The sequence below is a fragment of the Xiphophorus maculatus genome, chromosome 15 (assembly GCF_002775205.1).
Source record: "Xiphophorus maculatus strain JP 163 A chromosome 15, X_maculatus-5.0-male, whole genome shotgun sequence".
Lineage (NCBI taxonomy): Eukaryota > Metazoa > Chordata > Actinopteri > Cyprinodontiformes > Poeciliidae > Xiphophorus > Xiphophorus maculatus.
Genome location: NC_036457.1, coordinates 5,000,003 through 5,023,894, shown reverse-complemented (window position 1 = coordinate 5,023,894; position 23,892 = coordinate 5,000,003). Strand labels below are relative to the sequence as shown.

Genomic DNA, 23,892 nt, shown 5'->3' with positions numbered 1-23,892 from the left:
CTCAGACTCAGTTTCTGAAACAAACGTTCATTAGAATTTACAGCAAATTAAATGTTGAAACATTTTGTACATCCAGCGGCTCTCTGAGGTCAGGGGGTGTCGGCGGGTCAGGGAGCCGCGGCCCCACGTTATTCGATGTCCTCCGGCCGGACGGGGTGCGGTAGCGGGATGATGGACTTCTTCTCCGTGTCTCTGGACAGAGCTTTCCTCATGTCTGCAGGGAAACCGTGCTCCAGTCAGGACAACAATAAAAACCGTTTTCTACCTAAATGCATTTCTGACACTTTTGGAGTGTTTCAGTAGAAGAAGAAACGGCCGGCAGCCTAAAAGTCAGGAAGCTTTTAACCCAACAGGAAGTCAGGAGAGGTTTACCCCACACAGCCAGCAGGGGGCAGAAACCCAGGAAGTGATCAGATTATTTTCTTCTTCTTCTTCTTCTTTATAGAGGCTTCAGGGGCCGATGACCCGACCAGAACGAACTGGTTCAGTTCTGTGCTCCAGAACCGACCCGGGAGCAGCTGGAGAAACAATATAACCTAAAATAATATAAATAGGTTGTTCCTTTTTTTTCTAATATAAATTTAGATTTTATTAACATAAAATTTTAATGAACTCTTCAGGAGCGCAGAGATGATCTGAAACTCCTTCACAGAGAAACTGAACCCAAACCCACCGACCTTAACGCCTCTCTGCCCGTCAGCATGTAAATTAGCTGGGTGCTCAGTGCTGCCCTCTGTGGGTTGAACAGTGCTACTGCAGATCAATTTTCCCATTGGTTCCAACAATCTGCTTGGTTTATGTTTACGTCGTTTTCAGGAGCTTTTTTATAAAAAATTGCTACATTTGTTGGGTTTTTTTTTTAATCAATGTTGCTTGGCAACATTCTCTGGTCCTGACCACGCCCCTTTCCCCATTGACCACGCCCCCTGGCTTGGCCCGGCCATGTTGGAGTCTTTCTAAATTTGTCAGGTGGGGCTTAAGGTTCCTTCAAGTGTAAAGAGCGCCCTCATGTGGTCACAGCTTTGTTTTCCATCGCTGCTGGAACTTTTTACCAGGTGATTATTCTGACTTAAATACTCAGAAAAATCTGCTGAGTTAAAACTCTCAGGTTCAATCGGATCAGCAGATCCAGAATGATCCCAGTTCTGACCATCAGGATGGAGTTGAGCTGTGGCCTAGTCAAAGTAAGGCGCTGCTGGGTGGCGTACCGTATGCGTCCTCGTCCGGCTCCCCGTTGCTGGCAGAGTAATACTCAATGACGGTGCGGTAGACGCTGTAGCCCAGACGCTTGTACATGTTGACGGCCACCTGGTTGGAGACTCTCACAAACAGATCCACGAAGAACCCGCCCTTCCTGCAGGTCAAAGGTCAAACCTTCAGGGGTCACACACACCCTGCAGAGCCTCCCTCTAGGGGTCAGAGGTCACTCACCTCTCTGAGATCTCCTCCAGCATCTCCATGAGCTTGGCGGCCAGGCCGAGGCGTCTGAACTCCGGGGCCACCGACAGCGCCGTGACGTGGCCGTGCCACTCCTCCCGCGCCACCGATCCCTCCGCCTTCCCCATGACTGACCACAGAGAGAGAGACATGATGCTGCAGTAGCCACGCCGCAGCGTGCTGCAGCAGAGCTCCAGGCTGCACTTACTGTAGCCCATCAGCTCTCCGCCCGGAGCTTCAGCCACGATGAAATACTCGGGCCAGTGGGCCAGGTACTGCAGGTAGAACGGGATCCCATACTGCAGGCCGGCTGAGGAAACGGGCACAGCAACGCAAAGGGCTGCACAGCCGGGGAGTGGAGGGGAATAATTCAAGGTTTTTAATGATTAAAAAATCTGAAAAGTGTGGAGTGCTTTTGTATTCAGCAGCTCTGAACATCTGAAGGTGAAACTCATCCACACTCAGGTTTCCTGCTGGATTAGCTCCAGCTTCCAGTCAACTCTACCTGCTTTCCTGTCCCACAGCATGATGCTGCCGCCACCACGCGTCACTTAGAGATGAGCAGTTTGTCTTATTTTACTACTACAGGATCAAACGTTTAACAATTCAGATTTTATCTGTAAAATGTAATAAAATCATACTTCCACTAAACTATACACATCATGTTGGTCACATAACATGCTTTTCAGTTAGATGGGGAAAACATAAAGGTTTCTGGGTGTGAATACTTTAGCAGACACTGCAGATGTAAAAGGACAATATACAGAAAACAATTATTTCTACTTAATGTAACTGTGGGCCTGTAAATCTTAAATTCTAAAATATCAGTTATCTAAACATCTACGAAGAAAATAAAAGGCATGAAACAAACGAGAGAAATAAATATCTGATTAGAGAAGGATACAGTTTCTGTGAGAGGATCCAGGTTTCTGATGAAAGATTGAAAACATTTAATGGTTAAATTTCCTTTTATTGATCACTTTGCTGCTTCTGGGAAAAAAAATTATTGATCACAAATACGGGCGGAAACGGCCAGTAAGTCAACATTAACGAACTCTGAACATATTTGTGCTAAAAAATAAGATTTTCCGTTAGATTAACGAGTTGAAACATCAGGCTGGAATCAAACATTAACCCAGATGGTTCCGATGGGCCTGAAGGATAATTCGGCATCAGCTTGAAGGAAGCAAATGTTTGAACTGATCAGATAATCTGAGGTAATCCCAGGTATCTGACCGGGTCCGGGTAGAACCCACCGGCTGGGTTCGGAACAGACGGACTGGTTCTGACTCACATGTTGTTGAATTTAAACAGATCGTCGCAGGTAAACGGCCGTAACGAAGTCATCTTCCTCCTGCTGCCGTTGCTGTCCACTGAGGAAGAGGAGGAGCTCGAACACCAGCCACTACCACCGGTAGCTCCCTCTGCTGGAACCAGCGAGCGCTGCAGCCTCTCCATGGCCATGTCTGCCCCCTGCTGGGCCAGAGCGGAACTACTCCACACAAGTAGAGAAATCACAGGTCGGCCTGGGACAGGGGTCGGCTCTTTAGCGCCGCCCTAGTGGCTCCCTGGAGCTTTTTCTAAACTGTTTGGAAATGGAAAAAGATGGGGGTGGGAAATATATTTTTTGGTTTAATATGGTTTCTGTAGGAGGACAAACATGACACAGTCATTATTTTCCCAATGCTATAAAAATGAGTAGAATAAATATTAAATTTCAACATTTCTGTCAACGAAGATTTGCGTCATAGCCTGTGACGTTGCCAGCTGGGCGGGGCGCGAGGCAGGGGGGTGTAGTGTGTGGTGGGCCATGGAGAGCAAAGAGGAAAAGAGAAACGTAGCCGAGGAGAGATTCTCCACGTATTGGACCAAATCATTTGCATTCATTGCCAAAGCGGAAGGATTACCTGAATGTTTGCTCTGCAGCGAGAAGTTGTCAAATATCAAAAAGAGTAAAAAGAGTACCGTACTTTCCGGACTACGAAGTAGCGGCTTAAAGTCCAAAAACTCCGGTAATGTGGAAAGACATTTAGGGAATGTTTGTTACATCAGCTGCTGCATCAAGATGAAAGTTACATCTTACAAGCCCGAAGTTGAGAAACTGTCCAGAAATCACATCAAGAACACAATCCTGCCATCGGCACATATATTTAGTGACAAAGTTGTTGTTTTTATAAACTGATTAGTGATTTTTTATATACTTTTCCTTTTCAAAAGGCTGCTGCTTAATTTTATAACTGCAGGTTGCGTTTTATTTCATTCCGGCTGTTGCCCAGATAAGAGGCACGTTGATTCCGTTTTGTTGTTTGTTCATCACATATTTAACGTGATTATTCATAAAGAGATCGTCGTTATACAAACTGCATTTGGCAGCAGATCTTCAAGGTTCCAAAAGGGGAAAAATGACCCTTTCCTGTCGATCTTCATAATAAAAATGACATCAAAATCTGATTTCTTTATTTCTTTAATTTTATGTAACGAAACATAAAACATTAATATTGTAACTGAAGGTAAACTTAAAGCTCCATCGTACAACAGAGTCACGTCCAGACAGATTTGGGTTTTTTTTGGTCCAAAATGGCTCTTTGAACATGTTGGGTTGCCAACTGTTACTGTGATCACTGCTGATAATAAATCTACTGTAAATGATGAAGTATGGCGAAAGGTTACCAAACCATCAGACCCAGTCAGGCTGTTCTGGTTCTGGTTCTGCTGGAGCTTCAGCCACAAAGTTGAGTCAGTTTAGCAACAGGATAAAAGTAACTAAATGAATAGAAGAATAAATAAATACAAAAAGTACAAACAAGATAACAAACTTACAGATAAACATAAAAAACAACCAATAAATAAATGCAAAAGTCAAAGTTGATTCTATTGTACATTTAAAGTTCAAAGTTCTGCTCAAAACTAGAAAAAAATCAGGTAAGTGTGAAAATCATCCAGAACCAGAACCTGCTGGGTTCTGGACGGGTTGGAGGTCCAGCAGGCCAGAAGCTAAAGGGTTAAAACTCCTCAGACCTGAACTGCTCAGGTGCGGGGGGCGTGGCCACGGCTCAGGTGTGAAGCCGCTGCTGAGCTCAGCGGCTAACAGACGAACTTCCGCCATGATGAAGGGTCTGCTGCGGCTGTGCGGATTCTTCCTCCTCCTCCTCCTCATCCCCGCTGACAGGTAAACTGACGTCACCTGCAGGAATATTATAATGTATTCATGAAGATTTTCATCAATTATCAGTTTTTTAAAAATAATTACTAGGTTGTCTTTGAAATATTGTTTTAAATTTAACATTGTAATAATATTTCTTTCATCACTAAAGCATTTGACTCTGTTATTAATTTTTACTAATTAGTTTTCCATAAAGTAAATAATTGATCTTTGCTTTTTAAGATTAAACAATTTACATTTTGATTTTTTTCTTCATATTTTTTATTGTTTTTATGATTTAGACTTTATGTTCTCTGACCAAACTAAGAGAAAATTAAATGAGGAGAATGACGTCATAATAATACGAGACAAATTTCATGAAACCAGAACAAAATCATAACATCGCGAGAAAAAAGTGAGAAAATTCAACATGTTTTTATTTTTAACAGAGTGAATAAATATTTCAGATCCCGGTTTGTTTGAAACGGGTCGGTGGTTCTGATCGATCAGATCAGAACCACCGACCCGTTCTGATCGATCAGCAGCAATCTGAGTTTTTCTGATGAAAGAACAGAAATAAAAACCTGGAGGTTCTGATCCGGTTCTGATGTCCGTCCTCTGGTTCTCCAGGCTGGACGCTTGGAACGTCACCAGCCCCGTCACCCGACCCGACCCAGGACCCGTCACCCAAACCGCCAACCGAACCGACCCAGGACCCGTCACCCGACCCGACCTCGGACCCGTCACCCGAACCGCCAACCGAACCGACCCAGGACCCGTCACCCGACCCGACCCCAGACCCGTCACCCGAACCGACCTCGGACCCGTCACCCGAACCGCCAACCGAACCGACCCAGGACCCGTCACCCGACCCGACCCCGGACCCGTCACCCGACCCGACCCAGGACCCGTCACCCAAACCGCCAACCGAACCGACCCAGGACCCGTCACCCGACCCGACCCCGGACCCGTCACCCGAACCGACCTCGGACCCGTCACCCGAACCGCCAACCGAACCGACCCAGGACCCGTCACCCGACCCGACCTCGGACCCGTCACCCGAACCGACCTCGGACCCGTCACCCGAACCGCCAACCGAACCGACCCAGGACCCGTCACCCGACCCGACCTCGGACCCGTCACCCGAACCGCCAACCGAACCGACCCCGGACCCGTCACCCGACCAGCCAACCGAACCGAGCCCGGACCCGTAACCCGACCCAATTCCGACTCCGAACCGGACCCCCAGCCGTCCTACCTGCTGCTGGCCCCCGCGGCTCTCCGGCCCGGTCTTCCCTCCTCTGTGTCGGTCGCCATCTTGGGCTCCTCGTCCGTCTCCGTCTCCGCTGAGATCGTCTATGAGAACGAGACGCTGTCCTCCAACTCTACCACGATTAAAGGAGGTGTGTGATGAGTTCGGAACCGTTTTGGGTCGGTGATCGGTTTCGGATCAGAACTTTAACCGCATGTTTCCCCGCAGGATCCACCAGGCTGCTGATCCTTCCTGCTGTAAGCTCCGAACCCTCCTCTGGTTCTGGAAACATCCGGGTCTCCTGGTCATCCTTTGGTCCGCTCTTTATCTCGGCAGATCCACCAAGTCGGGTCCAGCCCCGGACGGACCTACACCCTAAAGGTCAGAGGTCGCCGCGGTTCGGTGCAGCTCTTCTCCAACTCCACGGAGCTGCACGCGGCCCCCCGGGGCGTCTCCACCTTCATCCAGACCAACCAGCCGCGCTACCTGCCGGGCCAGGTGGTGAAGATCCGAACCGTGTCGGTTCGCTCCGACGGGAAGCCCTGTTCCAAACCAGCAGACGTTCTGATCCGAGTGAGGCGGAACTCCGTTCAATCAGAACCCAGAATCAGAACCTGTTGCTCTGATCAGAAACGCCAATCCAGTTGCATGTTTAGGGTTTGATGAGAGAAACCAACACAAATCAGCGGAGAGCCGGGAAAGAAATCTGAAAAGTGTGGCGTGAAACCCAGGGATAACCTCTAGCCCAGTCTCAGGTCTTACTCCATCCATCTTCCCAAAGCATGATGCTGCCTCCACCATGCTTCACTGTAGTTAGTGTTCTTCTGTGTTGGTGTTGGAGCAGGATGTTCAGAAAGGCTGTGGGTTTGGATCCTTCAGTGTGGTTGGTTTTCAGGTTTGTGTTTTCTGATGCAGGATCCGAGAGGAAACCTTCTGAGACAGTGGCTGGACAAAGACGGCGTCCTGGGTGTGGTGTCCACAGAGTTCCAGCTGTCGGAGAACCCCCCACTGGGCGAGTGGAGCATCATGGCCACCGTCGAGGTGCGCCGGGGCTCACCTTCATTTAACAGCAGAAGAAGAGCCACATGAACCTGTTGAATCAGAACCGTTAAAACTATTTAATCGTTTAAACAGTTTTAACGGTTCTGTAAAATCATTTAAAAATAATTTGAAAGTTCTCCTGAGAACTTTCAAATTATTTTTACAGATTTTATAAAATTTTCCTGTCTGATTTAAAGTAGAGATGAGGATTGAAATGTTTTCTCAGTATCTGTAATCTGGGGCAAAAAACCACGTTTGACTTTCCAACAACAACAGAACCTGAAGCTAGCACCTCAGATATAATGCTAAAGTGCTACATTATACGGTCTTTAACTGAAGCTAATGCTAAAGCGCTACACCATACAGTCTTTAGCTGAAGCTAATGCTAAAGCGCTACATCATACGGTCTTTAGCTGAAGCTAATGCTAAAGCGCTACATGAGAAATATTGCTTCATCTCATCTGTTCAGAACGAAGCATCAACAAAGTTTCTATCTAGATTCACACAGAAGCTGAAAATGGAAGCAAAAGGAGGAAGAAGATTTTGTTCTAGTGTTCTGATCCGGTTCAGACCTGCTGACCGGATCAGGAACAGGGAGTTAGCCCAGTCTATAACCAGTGTCCTCCCAGTAACTCTGCTGGTTTGTGTGTCTGAAGGGCGTTTCCAGTGTGAAGCATTTCAGCGTGGATTATTATGGTATGTCTGCTCCTCCTCCTCACCATTAGCTGAGCAGAACCAACCGCAGAGACTCTGACCCACTTCCTGTCTGCTTGCTTCCAGTTCTGCCCAAGTTCGAGGTACTAATCAAAGTCCCGGAGGTGGTCCACCGGGAGGACGTCCTGAAAGGCTTCGTCTCTGCAAAGTGAGGCCTGTCCTCGTGTTTGAGGGACGTCCCTGTGTTCCTGATGACACTGGACCTGCTGTGTTCTGTTCCAGGTACTTCTACGGCAAACCCGTCCGCGGACGCATGGTCGTCACCTTCAGCCGCCGTTACCACGGCAACGATCAGACTCATAGCCAGGAGGCGGAGGTCGGGAAGCCAAGACAAGATTTACAGCAAAATGTTGGAAAATTCTCCTAAAATCCAGTTTTCCTCCAGATGGACGGATCTGAGAAGTTCAGGTTTGATGTTTCGACGTTTTCTCTGCCGTGGAGGAGAACGACGATCCGAGACGAGGGGCCCGACTTCCTGAGCATCCAGGTGTCTGTGACCGAACACCTGACAGGTAGCGGCTGCAGAAAAACAACCTGATTAAAAAAAGTGATTTGATTTATGAGGGAAAACGTTCAAGCTGTGAGAAAGGCCTCCTCAGGGTCAGAGGTCAACGTTCTACAAAACGGCCTCCAGAACCAGAACCACTGCTGACCCAAAGGAACACAAAGACCCAGAAACAATATCCTGTCAGTGGAGCTTTTATTAATGAGAGCATCAGAACCAGAACCTGCAGTCAGACACGGCGGTGGCAGTGTGATGCTCTGGGCCTCCAGCTGCTGAACTACGATCCAGAAACATCAGCAGTTTGTTTCTGACGTGAATCTAAAGCAGATTGTTCGGGCCAGGGGAGTGAATAGTTTCCACATGGGCTGGTTACCGTGGTTACCGTGGTTACCGTGGTGATCTGCTGAGCTGATTGTTTCTCTGCAGGTCTGACCTGTAAGAGCACAGTGAGCGTCGCTCTGGCTAAAAGCAGATTCTCCGTTACCTTTGAAGACTTTCCTAAAGTCCTCAGGCCGTCTCTCAGCTTCAGCGGCACTGTAAGGGAACCAGAACCAGAACCAGAACTTTTCGCTGTCCCTGACGCTCTGTAACCAGCCGCTTGCTCCTCTGCTGCAGCTGAAAGTGTCGACGTATAACGGCGAGCCGCTGCAGGACCAGAAGCTCCGCGTGTCGGTGAAGCAGCGGGAGCAGCAGTGGAGCCGAGAGACGGTGGACGAACAGATTCTTTTCCCAAAGAACAGTTCAGATTCCTCATGGATGAACGGGAACGAGTTGTCCTCAGAGGACATGGAGCTGCCTGTCCCAGCGGACGGACTGGTCCCTCTGCACATCCAGGTCCAGAAAGACACACAGAGCCTCACTGTGGAGGTAAGAACACTACAAAACATCACTGCAAAACATCACTGCAATAATCTTCACTGCAAAACATCACTGCAATAATCTTCACTGCAAAACATCACTGCAATAATCTTCACTGCATCATTAAACTCAGGAGATTCACAGAAACAACGTTCAGCCTTCATTTTATTCAATATTTATTTTTAAATGTTTGAATTTTGAAAAGATCAAACTTGCTTTAGAAAGGAAGTCTATAGAAAGTTACACTGTTAAAACTGAACAGCAAAATTTTGGTTTATTTAGAGAAAAAAATGGGTGTTCAGTCATATTGCCACCATGTTCTGCATACATTCATAACTGTCATAGTTCCAGGCTGTGTATTTAGTTTGCTCGTGAAATATTTAGCTCCACAGTAAATATTTATTTTCAGAACTAAATGTGACTTTGGGTCAGTCAGCAGAGAGCGTCAGGAAAACCTCCGTCCTGCTTTGACCAAACCTTCACTCTGATAAGAATGAATAAGAATGAACTGAAGCCCTGAGTGAAGAGCTCACAGAGACAAAAGCTAAAACAAAGTTCTAAAGTTCTAAGCTGTCCCTGGGAACCTCCTGCTCTAGTCTAGTTAAAACCCATTTGAATAAAATAGACTGCCTGGGGGAGAAATAATAAAAAGATCATTAAAAACGCCTGGCAGCTCCCAACAAAAACACACAAATAAACCTCCCCTCCACTGGTCTCTCCAGCCTAAATCAAAGAGCCTGGGGTCCAAGAAAAAACAAGGCCCAACCAAACCAAACCAAACCAAACCAACCAAACCAAACCAAACCAAACCAACCAAACCAAACCAAACCAAACCAAACCAAACCAAACCAAACCAAACCAAACCAAACCAAACCAACCAAACCAACCAAACCAAACCAAACCAAACCAAACCAAACCAAACCAAACCAAACCCAACCAAACAAACCAAACAAACCAATCCAACCAATCCAACCAAACCAAACCAACCAATCCAACCAAACCAAACCAAACCAACCAAACCAAACCAAACCAAACCAACCAATCCAACCAAACCAAACCAAACCAAACCAACCAATCCAACCAAACCAACCAAACCAAACCAAACCAAATCCAACCAAACCAAACCAAACCAAACCAAACCAAACCAAACCAACCAATCCAACCAAACCCAACCCAACCCAACCAAACCAAACCAAACCAAACCAATCCAACCCAACCAAACCCAACCAAACCAAACCAAACCAAACCAACCAATCCAACCAAACCAAACCAAACCAACCAAATCAACCAATCCAATCCAACCAAACCAAACCAAACCAAACCAAACCAAACCAAACCAACCAAATCAACCAAACCAACCAAACCAATCCAACCAAACCAAACCAACCAAACCAAACCAAACCAAACCAAACCCAACCAACCAACCAACCAACCAACCAACCAGCCAACCAAACCAAACCCAACCAAACCAAACCAAACCAAACCAAACCAACCAATCCAACCAAACCAAACCAAATCAACCAATCCAATCCAACCAAACCAAACCAAACCAAACCAACCAAACCAAACCAACCAAATCAACCAAACCAACCAAACCAAACCAATCCAACCAAACCAAACCAAACCAAACCAACCAAACCAAACCAAACCAAACCAAACCAAACCCAACCAACCAACCAACCAACCAACCAACCAACCAACCAGCCAACCAAACCAAACCCAACCCAACCCAACCCAACCCAACCCAACCCAACCAAACCAAACCAAACCAAACCAAACCAAACCAAACCAAACCAAACCAACCAACCAACCAACCAACCAACCAACCAACCAACCAACCAACCAACCAACCAACCAACCAACCAACCAACCAACCAACCAACCAACCAACCAAACCAAACCAAACCAAACCAAACCAAACCAATCCAATCCAATCCCAACCCAACCCAACCCAACCCAACCCAACCAAACCAAACCAACCAAAAACATGTTTAATTGATAATAAGAAATAATCCTAACCTGAAACTAAACTGGATCAGTAGCAGACCAACCTCCTGGCAAGTGAAACCAGTTAAATTGGCTCTTCATGCGTCACTTCATGCCAGACTCCTCAGCCTGGGATCGGATCGGATCGGATCGGATCAGCAATCCACCTGAGTGCTGATTTACCCATAAACACATATTTTATTGTGTCTATGGATTCACCTGCCTCCATAACAAACCAGCTGCGTCGTCCATATATGGGCTCACTTCCAGGAAGCAGATGGCCCAGCTACACTAATAAATCAATATTTTCCTCAGAAATAAAAATGTATTTTACTAACTAAATGCTTATGCTACTAGCTAAATATATCAAAATAACAGATAGCAAAACTGAACTGCTTCAACTCTAGTAACTTTTTAATCTTTTGTCTGATGCTGAGATGACGTTGCCATGGTTACAGGACAGATGTCTGTTGCCTGAATACTTACAGGTTTTCCTGTTTCCTTCAGGATTTTCTCATCTGATTTTATTTTTCTCCAGGTTTCTTTGGAGGACTGTGAGAAGACTCTTTCTGTGGACAGGAGCTTCCGCTCCCAGAGCGGCGCCTACCTGCAGGTCCAGAGACCCTCCTCACCTGCACAGGTAACGCTCTTCACACAGCCGGTCCATCCAGAGGGACAAGCAGCCAGAAACATCCGGAGTGATTCCTGAATCTGTGGCTGAAAACTGAACATCTGAACCACAGGCTGCTGACCTTTCACCTCTCCGTTCCTCAGTCGCTCAGAGCTTCTGACTTTAACCACTGAGCAGGATTAATGTCAACGTTCACTCATTCACTCATTCACTCATTCAGTCATTCAGTCATTCAGTCATTCACAATAACAGCAGCAGTAGAGGTGCATTATGGGAAAAACATGAAATAAAGATTTCACAATCCATCATCCATCCATCCATCCATCCATCCATCCGGTTTTTATTTCTCTGTCTCCTCCAGGTCGGTTCCCGTCTTCGGTTCAGGGTGGAGAGGAATTTTGGGATTCCTGACGTTCACTACTTGGTGAGCATTTTCTCCTGGAGCCCGGAGCGTTTCCTACCCATGATGCCTTGCTGATGCTCCGTGTCTGCAGGTGAAGTCCAGAGGTCAGGTGGTTTCTGCTGGGAGGAGCTCAGGTGATGTGAGTCTGGTTCCTGAGGCGTCCTGGGCTCCTCTGGCCTCCATCGTTGTTTATTGCGTCCATCCTGGCGGTGAGGTCATCAATGATGTCATCCATCTGCCCATCACACACTTCCTGCAGAACAAGGTCACCCACCTGCTCAGGACTTCCTGACACAGCGTTATGTTTTCCCATCGACCAGTGATCGATTGGTCATCCTGTGATCCATCGACCAGTGATCGATTGGTCATCCTGTGATCTGCAGGTGTCTCTGAGGTGGAGCAGTGACCTGCTGAAGCCAGCAGAGGCCGTGACCCTGAAGGTGTCGGTGGAGGAACCGGACTCTCTGGTCGGGATCCTGGTGGTCGACAAAGCCACGCGGTGTGCGGGGTCTAACAATGACATCACCATGGAAACGGTCAGTACCGCCAACACAACATTTGATCTCACCTGAACTCAGAACCACAGAACCGCATGTTTAGATGAAAACAATCAAACTGGTTTTGACTGGTTCTGACTGGTTCCAACTGGTTCCGACTGGTTCTGACTGGTTTTGACTGGTTCCGACTGGTTCCAACTGGTTTTGACTGGTTCCGACTGGTTTTGACTGGTTCCGACTGGTTCCGACTGGTTTTGACTGGTTCTGAGTGGTTCTTTCCGCCGTTTCCAGGTGCAGGAGCAGATGACAGAGTCGTCGATGGACGGCGCCCTCGGCGATGGGATGACAATGGGAGATCCGTTCTCTGTTTTCCAGGTGATCCTCGTCAGAAACCTAACTCGGTTGCATTCATCCAGAACCAGCTGGTCCGGTTCCAGAACAGCAGAACTAACCTGAGCTTTGCTCCTGCAGTCATGTGACCTGACTGTGATGACTGACGCCAGCGTGCTCAGAGCGGATCCAACATGGCTGCTCAGTAAGTAGCTTACTGAGTAGCTTACTGAGCAGCTTTTCCTTCACAGCATCACTACAAGACCTGGTCCAGACTTGATCCAGGTCCTGACCCAGGTCCGGTTTTTAGCCTCAGAACCATCTGATCCTCAGCAGGTCTAAACATTGCATTTATTCTAACCTGGTTCCTGCTTCAGGCCTGGATTTATTTCAGGACTGATTCAGTTTCTGTCAGATTTTCTTCTGACTTCAAATCATCAAGCTGAGAAAGGTCAAAGGTCACCTCCAGACTACCGGAGTCCATCATCTTCCAGAGAGGAAAACACTTCAGACCTACCAGAAGAGCAATGGGACTCTCAGTTAGCAGGTTAAAGGTCATGGGTCCTGGCAGGATGGTCAATAGAGCAAGGCCTCCTCTGTAGACTAAAGTCTCCTACAGTCAGATGCGAGTCCATCTGTCCAAACTGGGTCAGCAACAGAACCACGAACCCAAACACAGCAGCTGATCTACGACAGAACGGCTGAAAGACAAAAGAACGGCCTAGTCCAATCTTTTCTGCCCTGCATGTTTCAGGTGTTTCTCTTCTGCCACCTGAACTGAATCTGTGGGTGATCAACACCTGATGGCTGCAGGCTGAGGCTCTGGCCTAGTCAAAGTTCAAACTTCAACCTAGGATCCTCAAAAGCCCAGCAGACTCTTCTAAGAACAGAAGATAATTAAGAAAGAAAAAAAAAGTTCTACAGGAAGTTAGAGGTTTTACAGGAAGTTGGAGGTTCTACAGGAAGTTGGAGGTTCTACAGGAAGTTGGAGGTTCTACAGGAAGTTAGAGGTTCTACAGGAAGTTGGCCTCCCTGCTGATCCACCGTGGAGCTGCAGATGTTTGCTGAGAATCAAATGATAATTAATAATTAGTTGGATTTTCTTCTCACTAATGAAACTAATATTTCTGTTCTGATCAGCAGAAGATGATCCGGGTTTTTTCCTCCAGACGGACGGAGAACATTTCAGGAAACAACCAGAACCTCACCAGCGCCAGAACTTTCCAGAGACCTGGGTCTGGATGGACATCAACACAGGGTGATGCTTCAGCTTTCAGAACCAGTATCTGACCTCTAAACCTTGTGGTACCAGAACCTCCCAGGCTGAGCCAGTCCACTGCTGGTAGAGGAGCAACTTTTAGATTTTCTTTCAGAGGTTTTCAGCTGCAGAACATCTTGATTTATCTCCTCAGTTTGTCTTCAGGTTCTGCAGAACCCAGTTAATGGTTCATTCTTTTAGTTCAGGTGTGTTGAAGCAGGTAAAGTTGGGGATACAGACGTGAACCTTGTGGTTCTGTCCCGGTTGTGGGACCCAAACGTTCCTCCTTGGTTTCCTGTCTGAATGTGACCTGAAATGTTCCTGCAGGGATTCCGACAGGATGCAGATTTCTCTGTCAGTTCCTGACAGCATCACCACCTGGACGGCCTCCGCCTTCGTCGTGTCGGAGAATCTGGGTCTGGGACTCACAGAGAAACCGGCAGAGGTAATCCCAGAACCTCCTGCGGCTGTTTTGTCTGCAGCGGATCAGAACCTGTTCTCATCATCTCTGTGACTCCTCCTGTAGCTCACAGTGTTCCAGGACTTCTTCCTGTCCCTGAACCTCCCTGCCTACATCATCAGAGGAGAGGAGCTGGTTCTGGAGGTGGTTCTGTTCAACTACCTCCAAGAGGAGCTGGAGGTCAGTCTGCAGAGCTGTTCTCAGTGAAGCCACAGCATCCTAGCGCTTAGCATAGCTTTCACCAATTACTGTCTTTATAGCACTTAAGCATTAGCTTCTGCTAAACATTGTGTTGATGTAGCACTTTAGCATTAACTTACACTAATTACTGTCTTTATATTATTTTTATTATTAGCTTGTGCTCAACATGGTGTTAATATAGCTATTTAGCATTAGCTTCCGCTAAATATGAAGCTGGTACAGCGCTTTAACGTGAGCAGAACTTATGTTTAATGTTTAGGGTTAGCACAGCTAGCTATGTAGTTAGCGGTGTCCATCACTGGTTCTCACTGTCGTTTTCTGTAAATTCTGACTAACTAGCATTAGCGCTAACTAGCGTTAGCCAGAATCTAGCAGGAGTTTGATGAGCTGAAAAAAGCAAAAGCAGAAGAAATGCAGCAGAAACAAACTGACTGATTCTTATAAATTTATTGATCATTAATGAAGTGAGAACAGCGTCAGGAAAATCACAGTTAATGTCGTTTGAAGTGTTTTCATCTGCAGGGCGGGACAGAAACTCGTCTTTATTTTCTTCTTCTACTGTCTAATATTTCCGTGCATCATCAGGAACACTGATGGCGTCTAATTTCAGCGGTGAATGAGCCGGGCGGTTCTGGGCGTCTCCGACCCAGAAACTCGTCCTGCCAGCTTTGTCTGGAGCTGAATCTGATCCGGGCGTGTCTCCGTCCGTCTGTCTCCGTCCGTCTGTCTCCAGGTCACCGTGATCGTCGCAGAGAGCGACGCCTTCGAGTTCGTGTTCCCGGACAGCGAGGCCGTCGCCATGGCCAGCGTGCGGCGCCTCCTGGTGGAGCCGGAGGGCGGCGCCACTGTCCTGGTTCCCATCAGGCCTCTGGTCCTGGGAGACGTCCCCATCGCCGTGAAGGCCGTGTCCTCCGCGGCGGCCGACTTCGTTCGCACAACCGTCCTGGTTAAGGTGGGAGGAGGAACGAGCTGACTCACGGGTCAGAATGGCCTAGTTAAAGTCCAGACTGAGAATCTGTAGCAGGACTTGATAAACTTAAGTTCTCAGGATGTAATTTTAAAGTTTAAGAAAATGGTCCCCACAATGCTGGTTGTCCTCTGCAGAACCAGAACCAGAATCAGAACCAGAACCACTGCAGGTGGACCTGATCGCTCACCAGCTGACTGCTGGAGGCCATTTTATTTAGGGTCGTCAGCATAAAGGGGCTCCACTGAGGAAACCTTCAGGTTTCATTTCCTTCTCCTGTTTCTGCTCCGTCAGGCTGAAGGTCGGCCTCAGAGCTTCTCCTCCTCCCTCCTCCTGGATCTTCCTGCCGGCGGCTCCGGTTCCGTGGCGTTCCAGTTCCCTCCAGGCGTGGTGGACGGCAGCCAGCGCGTCTCGGTGACGGCCGTCGGTAAGTTTACCTGATGGTTCTGTTCGGACCCGGTCCAACCGGGCTGGTGCTGCATGATTTTCTCCATCTGGGTCAAATTCACCAACTTCTATTTTTCAGATTTCTTTAATTTGTCTCATTTTTTACTCCAGTTCTCAGCAGAGAACTGGAGTAAGGGTAAGTAAGTAGGGTTTGGTTAACCCTATAAAGGCCAGTTTAGTTTTTTTAATGAATAAAAAACAGAATAAAATAAAAAAAACCGAGGAGAGAACTGTGAGGGGAACTGTGAGGGGAACTGTGAGGGAAACTGTGAGGGGAACTGTGAAGTTAACCGGCCATCACTGGAACCAGAACATCTCTTCCGGTTCTTCTGTCGCTGCAGTTTCTGTTTGTTTCGTTTGGATCGGTGCCAGCTGTGCAGACGGTGTCCATGCTGGTTCTCCAGAACCATTAGTGTCCTGGTTCCGGTCCATTCAGCCTGTCTAACCTGTGTGTGCTGAAGGCGACCTGCTGGGTCCGTCCATCAGCGGTTTGGACTCGCTGGTCCAGATGCCGTACGGCTGCGGCGAGCAGAACATGATCCACTTCGCTCCAAACATCTACGTCCTGCGGTACCTCAGCGCCAGAGGCTCACTGGACCCGGTGCTGCAGAACCGGGCCATTGACTACATGCTGAAAGGTAGCACACCCAGAACCAGCAGAACCTTCCCAAGACGTGAACCGGGTCGTGATGGTCCCGTTCTCCGGCAGGTTATGAGCAGCAGCTGTCCTACCAGCGGGCCGACGGCTCCTTCAGCGCCTTCGGCCAGCAGGACTCGTCAGGCAGCACCTGGTAGGATTCAGTACCGGGACTGGACCAGTACCGGACCAGTACCGGACCAGAACCTCCTCTGACCGTCTCTCTGCGCAGGCTGACGGCCTTCGTGCTGCGCTGCCTGCTGCAGGCGCGGCCGTGGGTTGGCGTGGACGGCCGGGTTCTGAAGAGCGCGGCGGCGTGGCTGGCGGCGCAGCAGGCGGCGGGCGGCGCCGCGGCGGAGCCCGGCACCGTGATCCACTCGGAGCTGCAGGGCGGCCTGGACGGACCCGTGTCCCTCACCGCCTACGTCCTGGTCGCCCTACTGGAGGACGGCTACATCAGGGTGAGCGGGTCCGACCCGGTTCTGGTTCTGTCGGGCGAGCGGCGCTGACGAGCTGCTGCCCCGCTCTCTGTCTGCCAGGCGCAGTACGCCTCCCGGGTGACCTCTGCCCTCGCCTACCTGGAGGCCCGGCTGGTCCAGGGCGTCTCCAGCAACTACAGCCTGAGCCTGCTGAGCTACGCTCTGGCCCTGGCAGGAAGCCCCGCCTCCCACGCCGCGCTCAACCATCTGATTGGCCGAGCTGACCTGAGGGGTACGTTCATTAGCTCTAAGTCCCGACGCGGTCGGAGTCGTTACGTGTCACGTCCCGCTCTGTCCCTCTGTGAACAGACGGCGTCCCGACCTGGTCGTCGCCTGACGCTGGCCTGTCGTCGTCATGGCAACCTCGCTCGGCAGACATCGAGATGGCGTCCTACGTTCTGCTTTCACTCTACAAACTGAACCGGGTCAACGAAGGTCTGAGTCTGATGAAGTGGCTGAGTCAGCAGAGGAACCACCTGGGAGGATACGGCAGCACGCAGGTCCGGAACTGGAGTAAACCGGTTTAAACTGGGCTTACTGGACTCAAACCGGTTTCAGTCTACTTCAGTCCGCTGCCTCTCCCCCCCCCTCTGTCCAGGACACGGTGGTGGCTCTGCAGGCTCTGTCGGCCTTCGCCGCTCTGCAGGGGTCAGAGCCCTCTGACCTGGACGTCACGGTGACCAACGGGGACTCGGGCGTCATCGCCTCCTTCCACATCAACCACAACAACTTCCTGCTGCTCCAGAGTCGCCAGGTAACCATGGAGACGACCAAAGATTTGTGACGTTAAAAGTACCGCAGTGACGTTAGTTACTAGTGGAATAATCGCGCTACGGAGCGAGTCCCAGTCTAGTCCCAGTCTAGTCCCATTCTAATCTCAGTCTAGTCTCAGTCTAGTCCCAGTCTAGTCCCAATCTAGTCTCAGTCTAGTCCCAGTCTAGTCCCATTCTAGTCTCAGTCTAGTCCCAGTCTAGTCTCAGTCTAGTCCCAGTCTAGTCCCATTCTAGTCTCAGTCTACTCCCATTCTAGTCCCAGTCTAGTCCCATTCTAGTCTCAGTCTACTCCCATTCTAGTCCCAGTCTAGTCCCATTCTAATCTCAGTCTAGTCCCAGTCTAGTCTCAGTCTAGTCCCAATCTAGTCTCAGTCTAGTCCCAGTCTAGTCCCAATCTAGTCCCATTCTAGTCTCAGTCTACTCCCATTCTAGTCCCAGTCTAGTCCCATTCTAATCTCAGTCTAGTCCCAGTCTAGTCCCATTCTAGTCCCATTCTAATCTCAGTCTAGTCCCAGTCTAGTCTCAGTCTAGTCCCAGTCTAGTCCCAATCTAGTCTCAGTCTAGTCTCAGTCTACTCCCATTCTAGTCCCAGTCTAGTCCCATTCTAATCTCAGTCTAGTCCCAGTCTAGTCCCATTCTAGTCCCATTCTAATCTCAGTCTAGTCCCAGTCTAGTCTCAGTCTAGTCCCAGTCTAGTCCCAATCTAGTCTCAGTCTAGTCTCAGTCTAGTCCCAGTCTAGTCCCAGTCTAGTCCCATTCTAGTCCCATTCTAATCTCAGTCTAGTCCCAGTCTAGTCTCAGTCTAGTCCCAGTCTAGTCCCAATCTAGTCTCAGTCTAGTCTCAGTCTAGTCCCAGTCTAGTCCCATTCTAATCTCAGTCTAGTCTCAGTCTACTCCCATTCTAGTCCCAGTCTCTGCTGACTAGGTGGCTTCAGGTCTTTAAATGTTGATTATTTTTTCCAGATTGATCCAGAACCTGTTCTGGACCTGCAGGTGACGGCATCGGGTCGCGGACTCGCTCTGTTCCAGGTACCTGCGTGTCTCCATGGTAACGGTGCCGCGCTCTTCCTCCTCACCTTCGTCTCTTTTTCAGCTCAACGTTTTTTACAACGTCCGCAGCGAGGAGCTGCTGAGGAGGAGGAGGGACGCCGAAGAACAGGAAGCGTTTGACCTGAAGGTGGCGCTGTTTGAGGAGCAGAGCCACGCCCACCTGTTCATCTGCACCAGGTCACATGACCCTCACTGCTTCACTCTGGACTGATTTCATTCCTGACATAATTTATTGTTTCTTTGAGTCAAATCATGAAAAAAATCAGGAGATTTTAGATTTTTGTAAATTAAAAAAATAAATAAAATAAAGCTGAAAACATTGAAACTTCCAGAAATATAAAATAACAGATAAAATAATATTTTGACAGATTCCTCACAGAATGTTTCTGCTGCTTTGTGACCGGGTCTGTTCGGGTTCTAACTGGTTCTGGTTCTGCTGCCCTCAGCCTGGCCCGCCACCTGGGCTTGAATGAGACCGGGATGGTTCTGATGGAGGTGGGTCTGCTGAGCGGCTTCAGCGCCCGACTGGACCTGGTACCGCTGGACGGTGCCGTGAAGCGAGTGGAGACCGAGCCGGGCAGGGCGGTTCTGTACCTGGACTCTGTGAGCTGAAACCTGATCCGGCTGGTCGGTAATGTCTGGTTCTGTTTGGGCACCAGAACCAACTGCAGTTCTGTCTGGTTCTGGTTCTGCAGGTGTCGACCCAGGAGTCGTGTCTGCTCGTCCCGCTGCTGGAGGAGTTCAAGGTGGCCCGGGTCCAGGAAGCCTCAGTCAGCGTTTACGACTACTACGAGCCACGTAAGGTTCTGATGGTTCTGCTGGAGAGCCGGGCTTTGACCCGAATGTGGACTACCAAAATAAAAGCTGGGTCTTCTCCAATCGCTTGGTGTTGCTTCAACATTTCACTCTGAAGCAAAGATGAGCCGCTTTAAATCCAGACTTTTGGCAGCAGAGATCATCAGTCTCCACAGCAGTTTATATAGAAGCTATCAACACCCAGCTTTTATTTTGATAGTCCACTTCCACATTTGCATATTTGCATATTAGCTTAATGTTTAGCTCAGAAAATTTCTGACTGGTTCTAACTAGAAACGTATTTAGCTAGATACTTAGCTGGCTGAGTGCTAAATATTTACTCTGTAAGCTAAATATTTAGCTAGCTCTGAGCAGCTAACACGTTTTAGCTAGCTCAGTATTTAGCTGGTAAAGTAAATATTTTGTTTCAAACTGTGATATCTATAAATTTAATTTATACATGACCAGAAATGTTAGTTTTATTGACATTGTTCTGAAAAATGTAAAAGATTTTTAAATATTTATTATTTTACCTGAAGTTCACATTATTGTTAAAATATAAAAAAATATTCACACATCTAAAGATTTTCATGGGGTGTACTAACTTTCTCTCAGGAATCCCAGATTTTCTTCTGCATCCATTTCTGCTGATTTAAAGGCAAACTGCAGAATATTAATGAGTTTCACTTTAAACCAGAATAATTAGTTAATTGAAATGGTAAAAACCTGTAAACTGAACTGAAGCGCAGTGAGTGCAGCTGATTCTGGGCTCTGGCGCCCCCTGCAGGGCGCAGGACGGTGCGGTCGTACCGATCGTCTTTGCGGAGCGACGTCTCCTCCTGCTCCTTCTGCGGAGACGACTGCAGCCGATGCCGAGCGAACAACGACTACGAGCTGAACGGCGCGTCGCGCTGCAGCCGCCACTTCCTGCCCTCGCTGCTCCTCCTCTTCCTCATCTTCAGCGCCTGAAGGCAACACAGCCAGCAGCCAGCGGGGCGTCCGGCCTGCAGCGGGTTAAATGAGAATGAAATGTGAGAGATTCTGAGTTCTGGCTGAATTTCTTCCTCTGGCTTCTTCGGGTTTTCAGGAATAAAACTAGAATAAAAGTTTGAACCAATGAAATCATGTTTATGCTCAGTCTGAGGAAAGTTTGAAGCAGATCTGGATCAGAAGAATCATGTTTGCACCTTCAGGCCATTAGTGGATCAGAGACCGAGAGCTGAACGGCCTAATTAAAGCAGACAAGCAGCAGGTTAAGGATTCAGAGCTTTCAGCGCTGAATCTTTGGCTAAAAGCAGAAAATGATTTAAACATTTCATGTATTCATCAGGAAGCCCACATCGACCAGAACCTCCAGAAACGCCGCATCCCGATGCTATTACATGCTCAGCTATTAGCTTGAGTGTTAGCGGTTAGCTTCAGGATTAGCGGTTAGCGTGTGAGCTACTATTTTAGCTTTCATTAATGCGTCCTGCGGCTGGGAAGTGAAGTTACTGCAGAACCTCTGAAGGTCCAAAACATTTACAGCTCAAAACGAAACAACGAAACATGACAAGTCTTAATAAAAGCTCAGATTAATCTGACAAACTCAGAATAAATATAGAATATTTTTATTGAACTTATTTTAAATATTAATATTTTGTTCATGTTAACACTAGAATGGCTTGAGTTAGTTAAAGATCAGGGCTTGAATATTTTATCAGGTTGTTTCTAAACTGGATCTGTTTGTCTCATGATGACCTGAACGGAGGTCCAGGAGTCCAAACGCAGGTTCGTCGCCATGGCAACGCCGATCCATCAGAACAGCAGCAGGTTCTCTAACAACGACCTTCTTCATCTGGACTCTAATAACAGCAGGAATATGAGTTTAAATTTAATCCGGTGTTTGATTTGTATTTTTGCGCTCTAAGTTCTCAGCTCGGCCAGCAGGGGGCAGCCTTGCTTCACAGAGGGACCTTCATCATCATCATCACCCTGGTAAACTGGCTGCAGACACCTGAGGGAACTGATTGAGAAAATGATCAATAATATTCAAAATGAAGTTGAATTCAAATAAAAACTGATCAGTCGACTGATCCAGTTATCAATCAATGCATTAAGATCAATTCATTATTCAAATTAGCTTTAAAAGTTCCTACCTCTAAACAAAGCATCAAGTCATTGTCCCACACTCTTCCTGACCAGCAGGGGGCGACAGTGGAGAGGAAAAGCTTCATTTTAACAGGAAGAAACCTGCAGCAGAACCAGAACCAGAGCCTGGTTCAGTACCAGCAGCCATCTGATCCGACCCACTGGAGGTTTGAGGAGACAGAGCAGAATCAATCAATCAATCAATCAATCAATCAATCAATCAATCAATCAATCAATCAATCAATCAATCAATCAATCAATCAAATGTTAATCTCTTTACATCATTAAAACAAAGTCAGAAACAGGATCAATAATCGAAACATTTGGTTCTGAATCGATGCTTCAAACTGGTTTCAGTCTGGATCTAAAGGAACTCGGGGTTTCAGCTGTTTATCAGTTTTCTAGAAGTTTGATGCAGAATAGAACCAGAACCAGAACCAGGGATCCGGACCGAGCTGCAGAGGAAGTGTTTCAGTGGGTTTAGATTAGAACCAGAACTTTTCCAGCGTCCGACCCGCTCAGACTTCCAGACGGTTTCATCGGGTTTTTAACTCCAATGGAGCAGAAACAGGAGCTGATCTGAAAAGTGTGGCGTGCCTTTACTCAGCCTGCAGCCACGGGAGCTACTAGCACGTTGCCACACAGGACTGAACACTAATGCACTCCACACTTTTCAGATTCTGACTCATAAAAGCTAAAACTGAACAAAACAAACCGGCCCGAAATGGGCCGTAATCAGTAGAATGTTTTACGTCGGCCTGGAAAAAGGAAAATAAAATATAGAAAAACATTTTTATTCCATGTTAAGTCAGAACTGGAAGCAGGATGCATTATGGGAAGCAGAGTTCCCAGATCTTCCTCAAAATTCACATTTTATTTCAAATCACCAAAATCAAAACTGGAAATCAATAAAATGACCAAAATGAACCAAAATCTGCAGAATATTTATTGGAGACTCAAAACTACGATTATTAAACTAATTAACATAAATAAACCACAAACTGAAGAAAAAGATTTACCTTTTGTTTTGATGCATAACCATGACAACCAGGTTTTGTTTTCACAACCAGGAGAAGCTGAAATGACACCTGACCTTTGACTTCAGATCCCAGAGGAGCTGAACAGAGGCAGAAGGATGAAGTTAAAGATGTTTTCCGTAAAGATGAAAACAAAATGGAGGAAATTCAAACCCGAGTTTCACATGATTCTGGTTTCATCCCTGACTCCAGCATCTCTCAGACTCCAGCGTCTCTCAGACTCCAACGTCTCCCAGACTCCAGCGTCTCTCAGACTCCAACGTCTCTCAGACTCCAGCGTCTCTCAGACTCCAACGTCTCCCAGACTCCAGCGTCTCCCAGACTCCAGCGTCTCTCAGACTCCAACGTCTCTCAGACTCCAGCGTCTCTCAGACTCCAACGTCTCCCAGACTCCAGCGTCTCTCAGACTCCAACGTCTCTCAGACTCCAACGTCTCTCAGACTCCAGCGTCTCTCAGACTCCAACGTCTCTCAGACTCCAGCATCTCTCAGACTCCAACGTCTCCCAGACTCCAATGTCTCTCAGACACCAACGTCTCTCATATCCAGCGTTTCTCAGACTCCAGCGTCTCTCAGACTCCAACGTCTCCCAGACTCCAGCGTCTCTGCTGGCCTTTCTAACTACAGCTGCATGTTAAAGCTTCTAACTGAAGTCACTCTGAGTCAGTGATGCAGCGTTTTGCCTCAGACCAAACCGGATTCCCAGGAGGACAGATGTTTTCTTTGTGTTGGTGGTTTGTGAAGAGAAGACGGTCTGAGTGATGCTGGAGAGGCGGAACGCCGCCGCGTTTTATGAGTTGAATTCCTGGAGTTGGGAAATGTTGGGTCTGTTAGCGGTTAGCAGCAGATTTAGCTTTAATTAG

The 23,892-nt window shown here is 47.8% G+C and overlaps 2 protein-coding genes and 1 long non-coding RNA gene across 5 annotated transcripts; 1 reads left to right on the top strand and 2 right to left on the bottom strand.

Annotated features, from left to right (window-relative positions):
* Nucleotides 1-11: 11 nt before the first annotated feature.
* naa20 (N(alpha)-acetyltransferase 20, NatB catalytic subunit) lies at nt 12-5,925 on the bottom strand. 2 transcript variants are annotated; one of them, XM_023347484.1, is made up of 7 exons: nt 5,838-5,925; nt 2,732-4,621; nt 2,342-2,366; nt 1,646-1,736; nt 1,432-1,567; nt 1,209-1,354; nt 12-214 (listed from the first exon to the last, which is right to left on the bottom strand). In XM_023347484.1, exons 2-7 carry the CDS (start codon nt 2,899-2,901, stop codon nt 129-131), a joined length of 654 nt encoding a protein of 217 aa, XP_023203252.1. In that variant the 5' UTR covers nt 2,902-4,621; nt 5,838-5,925; the 3' UTR covers nt 12-128. The 2 variants fall into 2 exon arrangements, with proteins under 2 accessions (XP_023203252.1, XP_023203253.1); XM_023347485.1 differs by lacking the exon at nt 5,838-5,925 and having other exon boundaries at nt 1,646-1,777; nt 2,342-2,427; nt 2,732-2,801.
* Nucleotides 5,926-5,965: 40 nt separating this feature from the next.
* On the top strand, nt 5,966-21,559 carry cd109 (CD109 molecule). Of its 2 annotated transcripts, none has more exons than XM_023347420.1 (31): nt 5,966-6,088; nt 6,168-6,404; nt 6,747-6,872; nt 7,529-7,568; nt 7,653-7,734; nt 7,809-7,902; nt 7,972-8,098; nt 8,518-8,627; nt 8,707-8,958; nt 11,474-11,575; nt 11,928-11,990; nt 12,061-12,234; nt 12,353-12,505; nt 12,758-12,841; nt 12,938-13,001; nt 13,940-14,054; nt 14,382-14,499; nt 14,581-14,694; nt 15,449-15,667; nt 15,977-16,109; nt 16,591-16,767; nt 16,839-16,920; nt 16,999-17,227; nt 17,306-17,477; nt 17,555-17,745; nt 17,844-17,999; nt 18,982-19,047; nt 19,112-19,245; nt 19,515-19,671; nt 19,764-19,866; nt 20,651-21,559. In XM_023347420.1, the coding sequence occupies exons 1-31, from the start codon at nt 5,990-5,992 to the stop codon at nt 20,830-20,832; spliced, it is 4,155 nt and encodes a 1,384-aa protein (XP_023203188.1). In that variant the 5' UTR covers nt 5,966-5,989; the 3' UTR covers nt 20,833-21,559. The 2 variants fall into 2 exon arrangements, with proteins under 2 accessions (XP_023203188.1, XP_023203187.1); XM_023347419.1 differs by having other exon boundaries at nt 13,937-14,054.
* On the bottom strand, nt 20,793-23,300 carry LOC111611352. The gene is made up of 4 exons (XR_002754009.1): nt 23,013-23,300; nt 22,002-22,154; nt 21,604-21,868; nt 20,793-20,867 (listed from the first exon to the last, which is right to left on the bottom strand). It is a non-coding gene; the product is annotated as an uncharacterized LOC111611352 (long non-coding RNA).
* Between the last annotated feature and the right edge of the window lie 592 nt (nt 23,301-23,892).